The 19,243-nt window shown below is 40.9% G+C and overlaps 1 protein-coding gene across 1 annotated transcript; it reads right to left on the minus strand.

The window, feature by feature from the left end:
- Window positions 1-12,150: 12,150 nt before the first annotated feature.
- On the minus strand, window positions 12,151-17,565 carry LOC104614305 (chromosome unknown open reading frame, human C3orf38; the record flags this gene model as incomplete). The annotated part of the gene is made up of 2 exons (XM_010295829.1): window positions 12,151-12,741; window positions 17,345-17,565. Coding segments are annotated over 2 exons (812 nt in total), but the record flags the coding sequence as incomplete, so codon positions are not given.
- Between the last annotated feature and the right edge of the window lie 1,678 nt (window positions 17,566-19,243).

The raw sequence follows: 19,243 nt of genomic DNA on the forward strand, positions 1-19,243 counted from the left end.
GTAGGTTGAAGTCCCCCACAAGAACAAGGGGGGGACGTCACGACTTGCTTCTCCACGCAACGGGAACCCATGTGTTACAATCAGGCTGCAGGACACTTTTGCTTAGCAAACTTCCTACATGTGGAGTCATAGGTCTGATAAACATGTTTCAAGATAACCAGGCACTCTTACCTCTGCCTGGGGCTGCTGGAGGGTAGGGTCAGTGGTCGTTTCAAGGGAGCTGCAGAGCTGTCTCTTGTGTCACAGGACCACCAAAAGGAGTCATCTACAGACAGTTTCTCCCTGTGGAGCCTTTGATTACTCAGAGCCTGCAGCCAGATATTTTCCATGACAGAGTTTAAAAAAATTATATACATCGTACTTCACAGTGTCAGCTGGCTGCCAGTCTGTCAGCTGTAGCTTGAGAGCATCCAACTTTCTTTGGGCTTGAATCAAAGCCCTCTGTTACGTACGTAAAAGCACTAGGGAAAATATGATGTTTGCATTCCCAGTGCCAATATTGCTTCTGGTTGGTTTTCCCCGATACAGAAACCTCTAACCATGTTTTACATTAGAATGCTCTGGCAGAGTATTTTTATGATTTAATTGTTTTATCGTAACCGCTCAGTACACCAGCGACACCACTTACGCGTACGGGTCCTTTACCAGCCAGCTGTAGGCGGGTGTCACGCTGGGCTGAAGCAAGCACTGCTGTGTCGGTCACCTTCTTCTTGCATGTGCTGCAGCACTCAGCAAGCTCACGAGCTGGGTGTCCAGGGCTCCGAATATAAAGCCTGAGAGATTCATAAGAAAATCCCAGTTTGGGCCAATAATATGGAAGACCAACTAGCACTGAAATTCAGCTCACCTGGGGAGGAATTTGCCCTTCTCTACCTCCAAAAGCCCTTGTCCTCACTATTTTACCCTTCACTGACATCCCAGTAAATTGCATATTATTCTCCTGCCCCCAGCAGAGTCCTTTCCCTTTACATCTGGGGAAAGCAGTTGTTGAAGACAGCTGGAAAGAGACTTTTATGATTATTATAGTAGCTGCAAAGTTATATGCCCCATGGTAGCACTCATCTATCTGTTTCTGTCTCAGGCTTAGCAGCACCAACACCGGTTTTAATGTAGAAATAGGTCCACAGGCAGCCACAGGGGAACCCCCGTCACCCCACCTCAGACGCATTACAGAGAGTGGCAGCTGCAAAGGGCTGGCAGCACCCTGGAAGATGCAAGAGACCCATGGAAGGAGACATTGTTGAGGACACAGCTGGAGACACATTTGGAAGGAGGTGCTCCATGGCAAAGGGGGGAACAGCTGAGGGACACTTGCTGGGGCAGGGACAACCCTGAGGGACCGCAGCCCGCCCACACTGGGGTAGAGACATCATAGAGTCACAGAATCATTAAGGTTGGAAAAGACCTTTAATATCATCAAGTCCAACCATCAACCCAACAACACCATGCCCGCTAAACCATGTCCCAAAGTGCTGCATCTACCATTTTTTGAACGCCTCCAGCGATGGTGACTCCACCACCTCCCTGGGCAGCCTGTTCCAAGGCCTGACCACACTTTCAGTAAAGAAATTTTTCCTAATATCCAGTCTAAACCTCTCCTGGCGCAACTTGAGGCCATTTCCTCTCGTCCTATCGCTAGGTACTTGTGGCTCGCTGGCCACCCACGCCAGGGCAGGGACACCCCTGAGGAACTGAGAGTAACACACAGCAAAAGCAAGGGAAGGGGAGACCAGGAAGGTGTTTGACTGAAGTTGACCCTGGGGAAGGGAGAGAAATGGGGTTTCCCTATGTGGGTTTCCTTGTTTTCTTTCTTCTCAACCCTCAAATCAGCAATTAAAACCTTGTGTTAATTGGCAGTAAATTGAATCATGTAAAAATTCCTCAAGTCAAGACTGTTTTGCCCATGACACATAATCCCAAATTCAATTTTCCCTTACCTTAGAAGGCTTCCAGCTTATTTTATCCTACTGCATACATATCGTCTACAGAGGCGCAAACCTGACATTCACAAAGTACTAAACAACAACGTCAGGCATCAACAAGGCAGATGCATAAAGCATTTTAACTTCACATTCCTTTATATTACCTTAGCAGTCAGTGGCTAATGTGCAATGGGTAAATTCAGTCCTTTTAACCCCTTCTAGCTGAGGCATAAAGGCTGCACGCACTTCGTGGTCTTCGCCAAAACTGCAGCCGATGAGGGTGCACACACCGCTACCTCCTCCTGCAACAGGCCGGTACAGAGAGCTCACAGTTTGGTCACCGTCAGCCTGTCCCAGATGCGGTAACACATGCCACAGACAAAATTGAAAATTGAATTGTAAATTGAAAATATTGAGATCCTTTCAGTGCCATAACAACTATTTCTAATAGCTGCGTTTAAAGTGTTTCCATCCCATGAACTGAAGTTGCTAATTTCAGAAAAAAATGGCTATTCATCTGAGCATTTCAGATGCATGTCAGCCAGCAAGTAATTGAAGACAAAGTGTTTCCCTGTAATAAACCCCCGTAATGTAAACACCAGAGTAAAATCCTAAAGTTCAACTCAATACATCACGCTAATCTTCAGAATGGGATTTTCTCGCCACTAATCTTGTTAGAGCTGGGGCACTGTGCAAATATATCTAAACTCATAATTACTGAAGAGATATTAAAAGGATCAATTTATTTCAATTAAAAAATGTGAACTTTGAGAAGAATTCATTAATACTCAAAATCCAGCCACGCAATAAATAATACTAATGAACTGAGAAAACAGAATAGATGAACAAGTACTGACATGATGTCTTATGCTTATTGCTGTTAAAGAGGAACTGACAATTACTCCATTTGAAATGTAATTCTGGTAAGGGAAATGCTAGAAAGACTTGTTAAAAATCTGTACGTACACATTTTAAAAACATAGTGTGATGAAAACTAATTTAATTTAGTCCTAAGGAGGCTACAATACCATCTTCAGCACCCTTAAGCTGTGTTTACATTAGCAAACAGTGCTGTGCAACAGCAGCCCGGAACAGCTCTTGCTGAGATGCTGCCAGCACACAACTATTCGTGCGTTGCGGGGGCTGCTCCAGGCTGGTCCTGTGGACCGACTGCCTCGCAGCGAGCAGGGTACCTTAGGTGCAGGGCTGGAGGATCTCTCTAGTTTGGTTTTGTCCAAAGGGAATCTGGAGTGCCATGCTCCAAGGGTGCTCTGTCAATGTGAATCGAAACACACCGATTGTGTGTCTCACAGCAAACACGACATTTTCTTCAAAAACAGCTAGGCACAGCAGAAATCCAAAGTGCAACACTCACCCACATTACCTAGATGATCCAGTGACAATGCGGGGTATCTAAAAGAGCCTTTTTGGCACCAATGGGCTGGGATAGCTGTCAAGACAGAATGTAAAAACATGGGGTTTTTTTACATTTTTCCTTATGCTTGTGAGCTTCTGCAGTTTACTAAGAGAAAAAATCAAATACTTGGTTTGGCATTTTGGAATTATAATATGGCTATTCGAATAGCGCACTTGGAGTTAGCCAGGCTGCTTCAGTGGACACTTGCAATCATTTTCTAAAGGCTTCCAATGCAGACTGAGACAAATTCCACCGATACCTGTATGTTCACTGCTCCTTAATTTCATTGGCATTCCACTGAAGGGAATTCCTAGTGCCTCAGTTGTGGTACTAAGAGCAGATTCATGTCATGATGGGATCTACACTGGCCACAGGACGTGCTTCTTCTCAGGAGAATAAAGCTTTGTATATTACAAGAGAAGACCTGGTCACACCCTATTATCTTTGAGTAGTAACTTGAGAAAGAAGCTGGAAATGCCAAAGACAGCTGTCACAAGTAGGCCTATTATCTATTATTTTTTTTACCACGGGCACTGCTTCCTCGCTACATTTGTTTGTGTAGTTGAAAGGATGTACAGTACCTAGGTCTCCTCAAACAAGTCACAATACATCTGAAGACTGCAAATGCCTGTCCAGAGAGCTGAGATGCTGCGATCCAACTAGATATGAGAAGCAAACAAAACAAGTGCCAAAAGTGTAGAAGATACATTAAAAGAAAAGGAAAAATACAAAGATTGAAAACTCCTCCCTGACACTTAGCTAAGTGGAAAGAAGCATCTCCTCCTTGTTTTCTACCTGCAAGTTTTACTCAAGAAGTGCCCAATTCTTACAGCAGAGGAGGTGGAGAGTTGTTATTCCCTGCTGCCAGCTCTCCTGGTGGAGGAGCCCTAGTCTATTCACTCATCCCTTACCTGAAAGCTGCTCCAGCCCATTACTAGGGACAGGAACTACCCTTTTTCTTCTTTTGAGGTTCTCAGATACAAGCCACCAGGCTTGTGGCAGACTTCAGCAGCTCAGGAGGGAGAACGCTCTGAGATAAGAGGCGATACTCTCTTTTGTTTTGTTAAATCACAGTCAAGTTATTAAAAACCACCACTTCCTTTCTCTCAACAGTCTCATGCGGGAAAATGCTGGCAAGGCACCAAAACCTCATCTAGATGAGAAGCTTGGGTTTTTACTGTTTTTAAAATGAGTGATTTACGGTGGCACGTAGAGCATGACGTTATTGCCCTTGCACGTATGCTCTCAGAGCACAAAGAGGCGGGCGCGCACGAATTACACGTCCCTTGCTCCTTCCAGCAGATGCCTGCCTCTTCCAGAGAGGGGACCAGCCAGACCAAAGAGCAGAATGGAGGAACCGTCAGGCTGCACGCCATTCCCCCTCTCCCTTCTAACTGCATAAACCTGCCCAGCAAGCTCCGCAATTACCTATAGGAAAAACAACTACAGCTGCTTTAACAGCTAATGGTTGTTAGTGGCTTTCTGGATGGTTTTTACTGCAATTTTACATCTGAAACCAGTACAGCTTGAACCATTGCCTCTCTGCACAAATAAGATAATCACAAAAACCTCTACTTTGTTCTAATCCACGTCTCTAAACAGCCCCTGTAAGGGAAATTGCTACTGGCAACAACTAAAAAAAAAAGAAGAAAAAAATTTTCTTCTCTGTGTAAGTTTATCAAAGCAAGATAGGAAGTTCCTTACTTCTCATTCTGCTCTATGCAAAATGTGATGGGCTGGGCGTGTCTAGCTTCTCTGTTCAAATATAACTTCCAGTATATTTAATCTGTCTGTTTCCTCAGCCTTTTCAAAATCCGTGCCCCACCCCCCCCAAAACAGAAGGAACACTGTTTGAACTCAGCATGACTCAGAGAGCTACGGACTACCTCTGAGTGAGGGCAATCCTCCTCCCATTGGGCCTGAAAGGTGATTAAGATTTGCAGTTACAAGCAATATTGAGAAACAAAACCAGAGAAGCAGATGCCAAAAAAAATGCATTTGTTAACAAGTGAACTGAAATTTTATTGCCAGGAAGCCTTCTTATCACCATAACGTTTCCCTCTACGACCCTAGAACAATACGTTTCCTGAATGTGGAAGCTCAACATCACTGATGGGCTGAAATCTGTAAAACATCCCTCAGACCCGTATCGAGGGCTGACGAATTGCCTTCAAGCCTTCCTTTTGGCCAAGGCAAGGCAGCCACTGGCAACGCCAGGCCATTTCGTTGCCAGCAACGAAAGGGATAAAACAGGCGCTTCCTCCCGTCTCCAGAGCAAGCACCGAGTGCCTGTGCCTGCATCAGCGCACGGCTTAATGACGTGTACGACTACAGGCAAGCAATGGATCTGCCACCAGATGTCACCAAACGGCCATTATGCCTGCTGAGACTAAAGCCAGCCCCTGCACCTCCCGCTGACAGGGCAGGGGCGATGACAGCACAGGTTATTACCCCCACAGTTCCACGAGGTCGTTCCTTTCCACTGCTGGCAGCTGAAAATGAGTTTGCAAAGTTTGCAAAGGAGGATTCCTTCCAACCCCCTGGCATCACGGCGCATTCCGGGTTTACTTACATGGCGCACAGGCTAATTAACCTGCCCACAGAGAGGCTTAACTTCACATCAGTCACAAACTGAAACTCAAAATCTCAGATTAAGGATTTTAACGCTGGTGGAAATGCTGTCAGTATACATACAATTCTGCTCTTTAGTGTCTTCCCCTCCTCAATTAATGAGACACTCCAAGAGGCGCCGCTGTGGTCACCGGTGATCAGTTGCCAGCTGCTTGTCCTCCAGCCTTCCTGCACACCAGCCCACGTAAATCGCCTTACGTACAGAATCACAGAATCATTAAGGTTGGAAAAGACCTTTAAGATCATGAAGTCCAACCATCAACCCAACACCACCATGCCCACTAAACCATACCCATCTTTTGCCAGCCTTTACTGATGGGCGGACTCAATGAGTTATCTCTTTCCCCTCTCTGGCTACTATATGTCCCTGCTAGTACTAGCGTCTGAATTGCCAACAGCACTGTAAGTATGGCAGTGTTGTACAGAAGGTAGGGGAGCCCTATGTTCTGTGAATATGTCAGACTAAACCAGAGCCTGAGGGTTCATCACGAAATACACCTGGAAAAATAGTTGTTGACACCAGTTCCTGTTAATTACAAGCTGTGGGAGAAACACTACATTTGATTTAGGATATCTGCTTTGTCTCCTGAAAAAAAAGAAACTTTCAATCTGCAGTAAGTCTTCAAAACCGAAATCCTTGGAAGTACATTGCACGAGCTAAAGGCCAAAGCCTATGATTTTTGCTCTCTTCAAGATTTCTCTTTTTGCAGAACTTGATCACCTTGCCGAATTTACCCTTCTCAAACACTCATGGGGAAAAGAACACGGTATCAAGATAGATAAGGGACTGCCAGAAACAGCAAGCAATGCAAGAAGCAGCAGGAGTGGTGTGCCATAATGAAGACAATTAGAATGGGGAAAAAATAAAAGCAGAACTATAAAGAAATGCTAAAGTTCACCTGGAATGCCTTATTTAGCTGCTTGTGTCATTCATGGTCTTCGAAATGCCTCAACACTGAATTTCAAATATGAGCATGCATTAGAGGAAACAACTAACAAGAACGGGGTATTACTTATCCATCTTTAGACTCCACTCTAATAAATACCTGTGACTCTTTAAAACAAATTTCTCAAAAGTATGTGACAACTGTCCAAAATATCTGGACATTAGAGAAAAAGCAGTATTTGAAGCAAGCATTATTCTCCTCCAGTTCTTCATACATAACAGTTAAACCTGTTGAGTTCTCTCAGTTTAGCTGGAAGAGATCAAGAAGCCAGTCACAAGGTAAAAAAAAGAAAAATTGCAGCAGGTGATGCTTGACGCTTGATACAAGAAAACACTGCCATTCCTAGTAATGTCCTGCTGGCAAAGTAGCTGCGTTCGCACATTTTATATAATACTAGATCTTCACATTTAGTAAATTATACAGAGAGGGTAAAGATAGAGTACTCTACAATGATACAACCTTGCTGCTGCGATCATCTTTCACATTTTATAACACTAGGATTACTTCTGCCACCAGTTACTGCATGGCATCACTCTGTAGGATGAAGTTACTCTACACATTTCATCACCACTTTTAGATCTGTTGCTCTTATTAAACAGTTATACACTTCATACTAAATCAGTTTTCAGCTACAGGCCACAAAAAGCATCTGACTCATGCAAATTATTTCAACTGCCAAAAAGAGTTAGTAAAGATTTTACAAACAAAGTCAAATTCATACTATTTGAAAAGCGTGTGATCCATGCCTACGAGGGGTACTGCATTAAGACAGTTTCCTACAGCCTGTTTGGAAAAAAACACAGCACAAGCATCTGTTCAAACAGTGGAGCAGAAGATGGGTCAGCGCCGCCGGTTCTCCCGCAGACACCTGCCTCCCCCACCTCCTACAGCGGGCTTTGCCGCCGACCCGCAAAGCCAGTATGACCCTCGGCTCGAAGACGTGTTCTTAGCAGCGCTTAGTGTCCGACGTACTGTTAGCTTCCCATTTCAAAATAACAGCTACTAATTAGGAGATCTCTATGCTTCTGAAGGCACCCAGACCCCCTCCAGAATTAAGAGCCTGCATTTCCATAGAGAGCTTTTGCAGGGAAACTTCGTCATTTCTATCCTGCCCAATTTCTATTAAGATACATGAAGAGGACTGTAGGTACTCTGCAGCCAGAGAGACATGCTATTGCTTGCAAACATTTCAGGTGAGAAAACTAAGTTGTTTTCCTCAATCCAATGGTTTAACAGCTGAGCTACTTCTGCAGCCACCACTGCAAGTATATTGCAGTAGATTTGTCAACTAATAAACTAGAGCTAACCCGAGATGTGAAGTAGTCTTATCCAGCAACAATGAAGAATTCACACCTTTTGAAATAGTACCTGAAATAAGCATTGGGGTTTTTAAGTTCAGGGAACTGGAAGTAGGAAACAGAGTCAAACTGACAGCTTGCTTAATGGTACATACATTACGAAACATTAAGAAAAAGAGACACTGAAGTCTGCAAAGGCAACTTTCATCTACCTTTGCAATTTATGAGGGGAAAAAAAAATGCAACCTAGCAAGTATTTTGATGAAGTCAAGTCATCAACCTTAAGATTTCCTCCTCAGATTATTAAGCAAGCAGGACATACATGAAGAATACTAGACACCTTTTACAAATTCCTAAATACACTTAAAAATGTAATTTCATGGAGGAAGTGAGCATCCAGAGAAAACACATTTCTTTTGTTACTATTAGAAGCTTGATAAAATAACACGCAGTTGAGCACTGCTAGATCTTTAGACCACAGACGGAAGTCAGAAATGGCTTAATGCTCTGTGTAAGGTCTCCTTGTGACTACATTTGTTCTTCTGCATAAGGAGAGCAAGCACAGCCAAAGCAATACAGCATTACCTGCAGTAAGGTAGCTGGCCTGCATGATCACAGAGGTTCTGCTCATATATCGCTTTAAGACATTCAGGCTTCCCACTTCAGAAACAAAAAAATTAAATCTGTCTGGTATGGCTGATTAGAACAGAGGGTCACGATTTCCACTGTTTAACATTTACACAATTCAGCAAGTTCCATCCGCTTTGTTGCAAGTCAGCATTTTGCTTACTATCATATTACTTTTGGGAAACAGGTCTAGAAAATATAGATTTAACATTTCAACTTAAGTAGTAGGGATATACATAAGAAATTGTTAGTCAAAGCTCAAGACAAATAGTTTCAGTAAATACTGCTACAAAGGAAAATTGATGGAAAGTTTTAAAGAACTTTCATTTAATTTTTCTGGAACTCCTAAATGCAACTAAAATGGCCATTGTTTCCAAAGGTAAACGGACTAGAAATTGCTTCAGCTCTGAGCTGCAGCATCTACAGGGAGTAATAAAATCACTTCTACAAATATTTCAAGTAAAGGTTTTTGGCTGTACTCCATTTAAACAAGTCGTACCTTTAATCCTAACTTAAAGTCAAGGTTAAATTAAAAGTACCTTCTCAAATTTACCCTGCAGTTAGTGTTTTTCTGCTAAAAAAAAAAAAAAAAATCTGAGTGTGACAATGATTTGAAAACTGAATTCTGAACTCCCAGTAAGGATACATATTATAAACAATAATAAGAACACCAGAAAAAAAAACTGTGACATCCTGTTGTGTAGTATGATAAATATGACCTCACAATTCTGACGTGGTACAAAACAAGAATGCTTCTACAAAAAGAGGAAGGTGTTATCACAGGATAAAAAGTCACACCAGTTAAGTGCTGCAAAACCACAGTTAGTCAGCACCAGCTGACTGTAACTACCAAACATTCAGGTGGTGAGATAAAGAGCAGATACTGTACCGTGTCCTGCATTTTGCACCAGCAGCCTGGGATAACTGCTGCTCTTCAGCAGCCATCAACTGCTCATCAGCTGCTGATACCAGCTGTTCCTTGGTAACTTGAAGTAACACATAAGCACACACCAAAATTAGCTGCTGCACAAATCAGTTACCATTCAGCAGCTAATGAGCACCGACTAATGTATGCAGATCCTTAACAGTCCGATCAACAACCCGAGAGCAGCAACTGCGCCAACAGGTCATCAGTAAATCATACAGCACTTACTCCACTCTGCGACAGAATAGGGATTTACAGAGGTCACAAGGCTGTGACAATTTAACATTTTCTTGCATGCTTTGTGTAGGAGAACTGGAGGAGTAAGAACAAGCTCACTAGGTACCAGCCTTAGTAAAAAGCTGATTTACCACAACGCTCCTTGCATTCGGTATTTTGAAGTTATCAAGCATAAGCATTTGGAATGTAAGAATTAACAAAGACTGCTATTTGATCATTTGCTCAATCCCACAGAAATTCAGGTTGTCGCCAAAAAAAAGCAAATTCTCACCTCTGTTCCTCAAGTTGACACTAGCACTTGTGTGGCCAGCCTTCTCACAGAGCTGCTCAGCCTGAAGGGTTTCTGACAATGAGTGAGCTTTCACTGGGATCAGTCCCCACGCCCTCTTGTTCAGAGCTGGCACAAGCATTAATGCAGATACAAGAAGGAAGCAAGGACACGTACCTGAGTGGAGGAAGGGGACCGCCTGCACGACAGCAGCTTAAAGCAGTAATGAAAACTACACCCTTAGTCACGTTCACATTTAACACACCGACTCAAGTAATAGCTACGCTCACAGTTACAAAGTACAGTTCTGGAAATGACATAAACTTTAGCTGAATTACAGACTGCCATACTGAATGTTGAACAAGTACCCATTTAGGCCTTTAGATGGGCTTTTGCCCTCACCTGAAGAGGAATGCAACTCTCATAACACACAGGAAAACACTTCTTCTGAGTTTTAAATTCAGGTTGATTTTTATTCATTATACATCAGTAGCTGAACAAGCTACAACTCCACTCTTTATTGGGAAAGAACATTCCAACACAGTATGTGAACTGTCACTTCGAAAATAAATTATTTTAGAAATTTTTAAAGTGAACTCGAGATTCAGACTGTTCATAAAAATCAGTTCTGTGCGTACCTGAATCTTCTTCTTTCCTCTCACCCACCCATAATTTTACCATTTGTCATCATCAGCAAACATACCAAAACCAAACGAACTGTACCCATGTTGTGGGGAATGTTTCCGTTTTCACAACTTGTATTGGTGACGCTATAAAATTAAAACAAAACTCGCAAACAATCCAGGCAAGTTGCAGAAAAAGAAGTTTCCGTCTCATTTCACCTCTAATCACTCATAAATTAAAAAAAAAAGAAGTAAAAAAATTCAAGTTCTACAATAGCACTAATTTCAGTTATTAACTAGTGATTGGATTACTTATTTAGTATCACTTGTCATTGTAACTGCCCAGTGTTAACAAATTGACTTCTAGTCAATGTATTAAATCAGAGTAGATAAAATTCTTATTTTGAGAAAACATACAAAAATCACAACTTCTATATTAAAAATTCTGTTATAACTATATACAAAATAATTATCAAAGCATTTGGTTCATACAGTGCTGCTGTGAAGTCATTAAATCAACTACTTGATCCAAGAGAGTCAGTGCTAGAAATGGATGCCTGGGCAACCATCTCAAATTTGTCTGCTTGGGGAGAGTTTGTCTGTGTTCCATATAAAGTTGGACCCACAAGGTAAAAGGAAAGCAAGCTATTAACCCAAAGAGAAAAAGACTTCAACAGTGCTAAGTTCCCTGCATTGTCCCATTAAACTACCTGCATTGTTCAGTGATAAAACCACATTTTGATCATAAATGGCAGCAGTCTCCATTCACATTATTTTGTCTGTTCTCTCCAAAAACTCCTAAAGCAGCACATGGTTTTCTTGGCCCTTAGATGTCCACTTAGATACTCACCAATCCCAATTTCAAAACGCCAGAAGCAATGGCCTCCTGTTACAACTCGGGTAAGAGTTGAAACTGGTGACCTGAAGAGAAGCAATCTGCAGTTTGTGAACCCCGAGTCATCAAGCTCATTATATACTGCTGCCAACCCATATTTAAATGTAACAATGTTTTGTAACCAAGAATAACCAAACTAACGCCATTCCTAACTACAGTACAAAATCTAAAGTAATATTCTGAAATACCTGGAAAGGTGCCCAAAAGCATCACCTGTATTAATACTTTAGACCCTGCATCTCAGTTTGCCATCCAGCAAACCTGACTCAAAAAAGAGACATCATCATATGGCTGCAACCATTGCAATATTCGACTATGCACTGCAAGTGGTGTATGTTCACCTCCCCCCCACCTAGTCACTCAGTTGTGAAAGAATTGCTCAGAATTTCTAAGGTTTAAACACAGTTCTTTCCCATCATACAACTCTTGCAGTTGGTTTGATTCATATTTTAGGGAGGGTTTTTCAATTTGCATCCCAGGCTCCAGAGCATTTTGTCCAACTATTTTAAGATTCACAACTTTTATTTTCCAGGTATTCTCCCTAAGAGGGCAACTAATGAGTCCAAAAATTTGTTCAAAGACGCCCAAACAAGCGTTGTCTCTGTGTACCGTGCCAGCCACTGCTACCAGTACTAACCCGTGTGGAGACATGGCACATTTCAGTCCACTGGCATGCAAGTTAGGGTTGAATAGAAGATATTCTTCTTTAACCAACGAAAGCAGACGAAGGCTCACCATTTCTGCACCCACATATTCTTCCATGTTTTTTTCTAAGGTGTTGTAACAGAACTTCATTTTAGCATCCTCCCAAAAATGCTGTGGTCCCCATCTTTCTTCAGACTTCACTCCCAAGGGATGCTGAGAATTCAGGAGCTCAAAGAACCATTGACAAAATTGTTCTCCTAGATGATGAATGTCATCTTGTGGTGACTTTTGTCTCTGTCCATGACTCTGCAATCAAGCACAATTTTTTCTTAAAACTATTTAGCCTTAACATGCAAGATTACCATTTAGAACAACATAAAATAATGTAAAACTTAATTTAAACATTTTAAGTCTTCTTCAAGTGTTCGGAGACAGAATGCCTGAAGAAAAACACCAAAGCAAAATCTCATTTATTTTTAAGATCATGATTATGTTATCTAGAGAATCAGAGTAGGTTCTTTGAATTACAGCTAGAATAGTCCTTCAGTTTTGTCTTGGTCTACATTTTATAAACAAAGAAGAAAATCCTGGTTCTACTGAAAAACGGCAGGGAAGGATTTTTCAACAACTTCCATGAGACCAGGATTCTCACACCCTGAGACAAAATTTCTGCCAAGTAAGAAGTACCTGCGTTAGTAACTTTTCACTGGCCTTTACATTTCCAGAAAAACAAAAAGGATACAAACCCGACCTGAAAAGCTAATCTCATATTTAAGCATATCACTGCAATTATGTTGACATGTTTTTCCTGTTTCATGTTCCCTTCAGTCTCCTCTTTTTGGTACCTTTTAATTTGGTGAATTGTGTTGGTCTCTGCATCTTCACATAGCTGAGAAGAGCAAATAGGACTTACCAGGAAGTCACCTTTTGAAAATGCACATCCTAATACCTGAAGCTGACAGAATGCTTTTGCAAGACTGACAAAAATAATCTAAAAAGATGCTTAGTCACTTTTATGAGTGATGTTTGTAGTGTTCACCATATTTCTAATAGGAAAAGAGCCCAAATCAAAGAAAACCATAACTTATGTTACCTTTGCTCCTCCAAAATAGGCAAAAGTCTTGATGAATCCCCGTTACTTTTCTAATTAAGTGATGCAACTGATCACTTAAAAGAGGCTGAGACAAGAAGACATTGGGATAGAATGGCTGCACGGATTTTCACATAGCAGCATCGGCTTACTGCGTGAATAAAGGCAACTCCATTCAGCCTGTCTTAAAATCTTTCCTTCAGACTGTCAAAAAATCCCTTGTTCAACACTGAGAAAGTATTTTTAAGTAGTGAGACAAAGTAAACATTGCTAGCAGACAGCCATTTCTTCAAAGAATAACTTGAAAAGGCTTAGTCAAAGATTCTTGTCTTGTCTAGAAGCCTTAGGGAAGAATGGGTCATTGAAAGAAACATGAAACGACTCAAAACACATCTTCCACTAGTTCCCCGTAGCTTATGGACAAGCCACCTGTGCTCTTCTTCCCTTGTTTTACAGAAAGTGACACACAGACAGCGCTAAAATACATCTAAGATGCAGGGGGATAAGAAATACTTCCAAATAATATTTACGTTTAATGATGGGTTGCTGAAACTGACAACAGAATGCTGGGTATAAAGTTTTAAGGCCAAATTCACAGTACACAGCAAAAGCAAGTATTGGTGAGGAACCAATAGTCATATTCTTAAAACCGTATCAGAAGAAGGTGACAAACCACTCCCAGTGTTGTATCACTAAACATGTACTGCAACGAAGTAAGCAGTAAGATTTTTTTTAGACACTATCATGGATCAAGCTAAGAAAAAAAAAACCCTATTCCCTGAATATTGAATTCTTGGTATGCCTACAACTATGGGTAAAAGAATAGCAAAATTTAAGCGCAAACATTTAGGAAACAAGTTGCTTGGCAATTAGATATTTAAGGACAGGTTTTTAAGCCGATTACGAAAACCCATTTGGTTCAGAGGACACTTCTTTCTAAAGGAAGCATCACTGTAAAAGGCAACAATTGGATGCTCAAGTCACAGTCCTGTGATCGTATTTATTTAGTACATACGCAGTTTGGTTAGACTCTGCTTTCTCTTAGACTAGGCAAGGTATTTTTACTTAAGAAAAATCATCCAAACTTTCCAGCGTAAAGATACATGACCTGCAACTGTAAGGTGATGTGTTTTTTGAACAAGAACTAAATGTACAGTTATTTTGTAGGTCTTCTCAGTATTTGCAACTTGACAGCAAGACTTTTAAAAGTAAATCAAATGTCAAGTTTGCTAACATAGGAGTCTAGTAAATATTAAGTATATTTTAAGTAAGTATTAAGTAATTAAGTATGAAAAGTTTGGAGACTTCTATATAGAGATGCTGTACTTGTTTCACAAGCTGTAATTTATTTCTAGTTCTGTTACATAGGTTCATGTTACCTATTTCTTCTAGGTTGTGAGGGCCACAAGAATTACGAGAAAACAAAGGCAACGAAGGATGTATGCGATAAATAACCAGCTAAACGTCTCATTCTTTGTGAATGTGTTTTAAGTACTTTGGAGAATTTAATTTACTTAACTTCAATCATAAAACTTCACTATGGGGTAATATTTGGGAATTGTTCTTGCAAGAGCAACGTTTTTTTTTTCCCAAAGTAGGCAAGGCACACAAAACAATTTTTTTTTAAAACAGTTCTCAGCTAAAACATAATTCTCATCAATTAATCCCTGAGAGAAAGCTCAGTGCAATAGGTTATCAACAGCTACAGAGCTCTAACAGTCCAGCTGGTGGGGCTGTTGCCCATTAGGTCTCAGAAGTACAACACTTGAAAGAGCAAGGTGGCTATTTAGAACTACATAGTAAGGATCCAAGACTAATAAAACACTGAAAGTTCATTACACCACGAGGATTTCTTACATGTCAAAATTTTGAACTTCAAAATAACCTGTAATTGCCAAAACACATTTAGTTACACTGTATTGAGTGTTACTAATATCAAGGGAAAAAGAAATAACACAGACCTGGCACTGCTACAAACTTTACATTTCAACAATATAAAAATTCGCTCAAATCCATTCTACACTCTAACTGAAAGAGGTAAAAAGGAAAACACCTTACAGACAGTGCTACTCCGATTGCACTGTCTCTAGAAGTAGATCAAGGCCACTTACAAAAAGCCAGTTTTCTCTCCTTTCTCTCCCTCCCCCCGCAACATTGTCTAAAGACCACAATCCAAGAGACACTTCCGCTCTGCCATCGATCTACTACCAACAGCATCTCTTTGCTCTGTGCTGGGATCTGCCCTACTGTGGAATAATTGCTGAGGGACAATTTAGAAATTTACACTCTAAGAACAGCATTGAGACAGGGTGAAAGGTAGCTAATGTACGACGAGTCTGTACGATGACAATTCCCTAAGCAAACCTAGATGTTGGCAACATCAGGGGAACTTGGTGAACTTCGAACTGCATGGAGGGTTGAGCGGAGTGGAGATGTTGTGGTCACGCTCTGTGAACAAGGGAATTTAAAGGTACACAGTGTGTACATTAATAAGCTGCACATTCGATGCCCTGGGTCAGCGACCTGTCAGTCAGTCAACTTTTGATGAAATGCTGTACTCTGAGTGAACTTTGCTTATTATAGTTATGTATCATTATATATATAGTATTATAGTATCATTATAATACCAAAACGCACAACCCTCTCAAAAGTTACCCACCTCCCAAGGTGCAACCACCCCTCAACGAGCGTGCGCACTGAATTTTTCAATGCTCAAGCTCCACCTGCAAAGTAAAACACTATAAAATAATTTGAAAAGAGCTGGATGTCAGGGAAGATACCATCACTCCTGACCTTTACAATCTGCCGAAAGGCTGGCCCTCTCTTCCCCCGCATTGGGACGCCTTTGGGTAAGATGCGAACGCTCGGCTATCCAGAGCAAACCCCCGGGAACTTTAGGAATCTCTATAGAGTTGCTTTTACACACCCTATGCATGTGTAACCCAGCCGTATTTAATTTATTGCACATGCTTTACAGACAGTGAATTTATCACCGGCAATCCAAAGAACTTGTGCATCTGTTGCTTCAATAAATCGCACACAGCTGAGTGTGTTGTCCCTGAATGTGACTGTACCTGAGTGCGGCCATGTGAGTTCAGGAGGTGTCCGGCTGAGCAGGTAGTGTGATGTTAGTAGTGTATCCGGACCCGTGATAGTCCAACGAAGGCGTCGGGCATGACCGGACTACTAATGCTGACTTTGGGCATCACTTAGAATCTAAGCCCAGCCGCCCCCAGTCCCTCTGATATCTGAGGATCGACTGGAATGCAAAGGGGTTTAGTTTCTGCCAAATTGCTCTGCCTCTTAATGCAACACCTACCAATGGTATCGCTAGTGTCTGGTGTGGCTGAAGGATGACTGGAAATCCCAGATCTATACCAAAAGTTTAAGAAGATCCACCACATTAAAAATGACAAGAGGCTATGCAGGATTTCTGTACCATTAACACTGTTTTCAGTTGTCCTTGAATCCACAGAATTATTTGTGAATACCCACTGGTTTAGCTTACAGTACAACTTAAAAATTAAAAACACAGAGAAGACCCCACGCATTACAGTACAAATGCCCTAATATACTTTGCAAGACAGAGCAGAAGACTGCTCTGTAAGGGATATGTTGGCACAGACACCTTTAAATGACGTAATTTAAAAAAAACGAAGAAAAAAACCAAACCCAAACAAACCAAGAGTTAAAGAGTTTCAGTAGCTTCCTAAACACAGGTGAAGAGCCACATTTTGGATGTACATTAGAACATTTACACTGCTTATGCTGCAAAAGCAATGCTAAGCATCATCAGGTCTTTCAGAAAACAGCACTCACCTCTATGTTTGGTTTTCTCTCCCCTGATTCTAAGGCATGTGTTCTGAGCTGCCCACTCCAGTATTGCTTTACACGATCAATGAGTAGCTGTTTCTCAGAGGAAGGAGGCACTGGAATTTTTTGTGCTGCCAAATACTTAAAAATTATTTCTCGACAGACTTTTCTGCGTTTCAGAAGTTCTTCTACACTTTGACTGTAAACCAAAATGGCATGAATGGCTTCTGCAAGTAAAGAAATTTAAGTTAGCAGCTACTTCTCTCATGATTAAAACCCAAACCTATGCCATTTCTTAAAACTCCTGACCAGCACCTCCAAACACAGTACAGGACAAGCCTAAATGAAATGCAAAGACTTAAAAGTTTGTTTGCAAACTTAAATCTGACCTAATACCATATTAGACACAGAAGATATCCAAAGACTCACGACCATGTTTAAAAAACAGTGCTGTTTTTACTGAAGACCTTGCTACATTGTAATCCCTAATTCCAGTATGGATGACTGCTTGGAACTTATTATGTATTGTTTGAGCTTGATAAAAAGGATGCAACCTTTTCTTCCAAATTAATTACTAATATTCAAGTATTTTCAAGCTGTTTAGAAACTCCAAGTGCTTCAAGAAATACAAAGATTTTTGCACACAATGCATTTCACCTATACTTCCTGAGATGCAGCTAGCCTTAACTTCAAATTAAGTTCATTCAGGGCTTCCTCCTTCGTGTCACCGTACAGCACCTTCAGTTCACAAAAGCTGAGCTTGGTTTCACTCTCTGTTTGAAAAGCTCTGGGGTATTTCAAAATAAGCCATCCACCTGTCTTCTTGGAAGCAAGATTACACAGAGAAAGAAAAATCAGACAAATCTTGTACGGTTCTTCTGAATATGGAACGTCAATTTTAATTTCTACATCAAATGGGTAGTGCACATGATTCGGTCAGAGAAGACATTGTTATGTTGAAGAATACACAAGTTTTCAAACATTTCCCCCACAAACAGAAAATTGGCAGAAGTGCAGACAGGGAGATAACTAAGGTAATGTCCAATTCTTCATGTGCTGAACAAGAATTCTAATACCAGAAGTTTGCAGTTTTTCAGACAACAAAGAGTAGTTTGTGAAAGTCAGGTTCAATCTGGGTTCCTGAAGACTCATAGAAATGGAATTAAATCAGTTTTATTTCCATGCTAACAAAATTACTACTTCTAGGTTCATAAGAAAACACTCGTAGCACAATGACGGTGCATTGAAATGTAACACTAAAAAAAAAAAATCAGCTACAAGGCTCTGTCGCAAAGTTAGGAAATACGACAAACTGAAATTCAGTTTTAAAGTAGCTGTGGTAGCCAGTTCTCAGCTGAACTAAGACTGGGTACTTAACATGTTACCTATCAAAACTGTAACTTTAAACAAGAGACTAGTAGCCAAAGTGAGAAAAAATTAACATCTTTTAATTTAACCTACAATCACTGTAAAAAAGTAGATTAAAAAAGCAAGAATAAAAGCTACAGGTATAAGACCTTTTTAAGCAGTGTTTTTGGCAAATCTTACAGGTCTGAGTTTTATCACATGAAACATATTCAAGGTTTCTGGATGAGTATATTTCAGGGCAACATGCTGAGTGGCCTCAGGTAACTCAAGGACAATATTAAGTTTTACGAGACAAATCTCAACATCTACAAAGTGATGGAGGATGGTCTGTGCTCTGGTGTACAACGAAGTAAGTTCAATATTTGATTTGTGGTTTACCTTTTCAAAACCTGAAAGCAAATGTCATTAACACAAACAGCAAGACACACGGGTTTTAAATATGTTTTTAAACACTAACGTGGCACAGCAGTGCAGGAAGCTCACCGGTGGGTGTCTAAAAGAGAAAAATAAGTGCTCGAGATCTGAAAGTCTATTACA

The sequence above is a fragment of the Phaethon lepturus genome, unplaced genomic scaffold, assembly GCF_000687285.1.
Source record: "Phaethon lepturus isolate BGI_N335 unplaced genomic scaffold, ASM68728v1 scaffold12881, whole genome shotgun sequence".
NCBI classification, from domain to species: Eukaryota; Metazoa; Chordata; class Aves; order Phaethontiformes; family Phaethontidae; genus Phaethon; species Phaethon lepturus.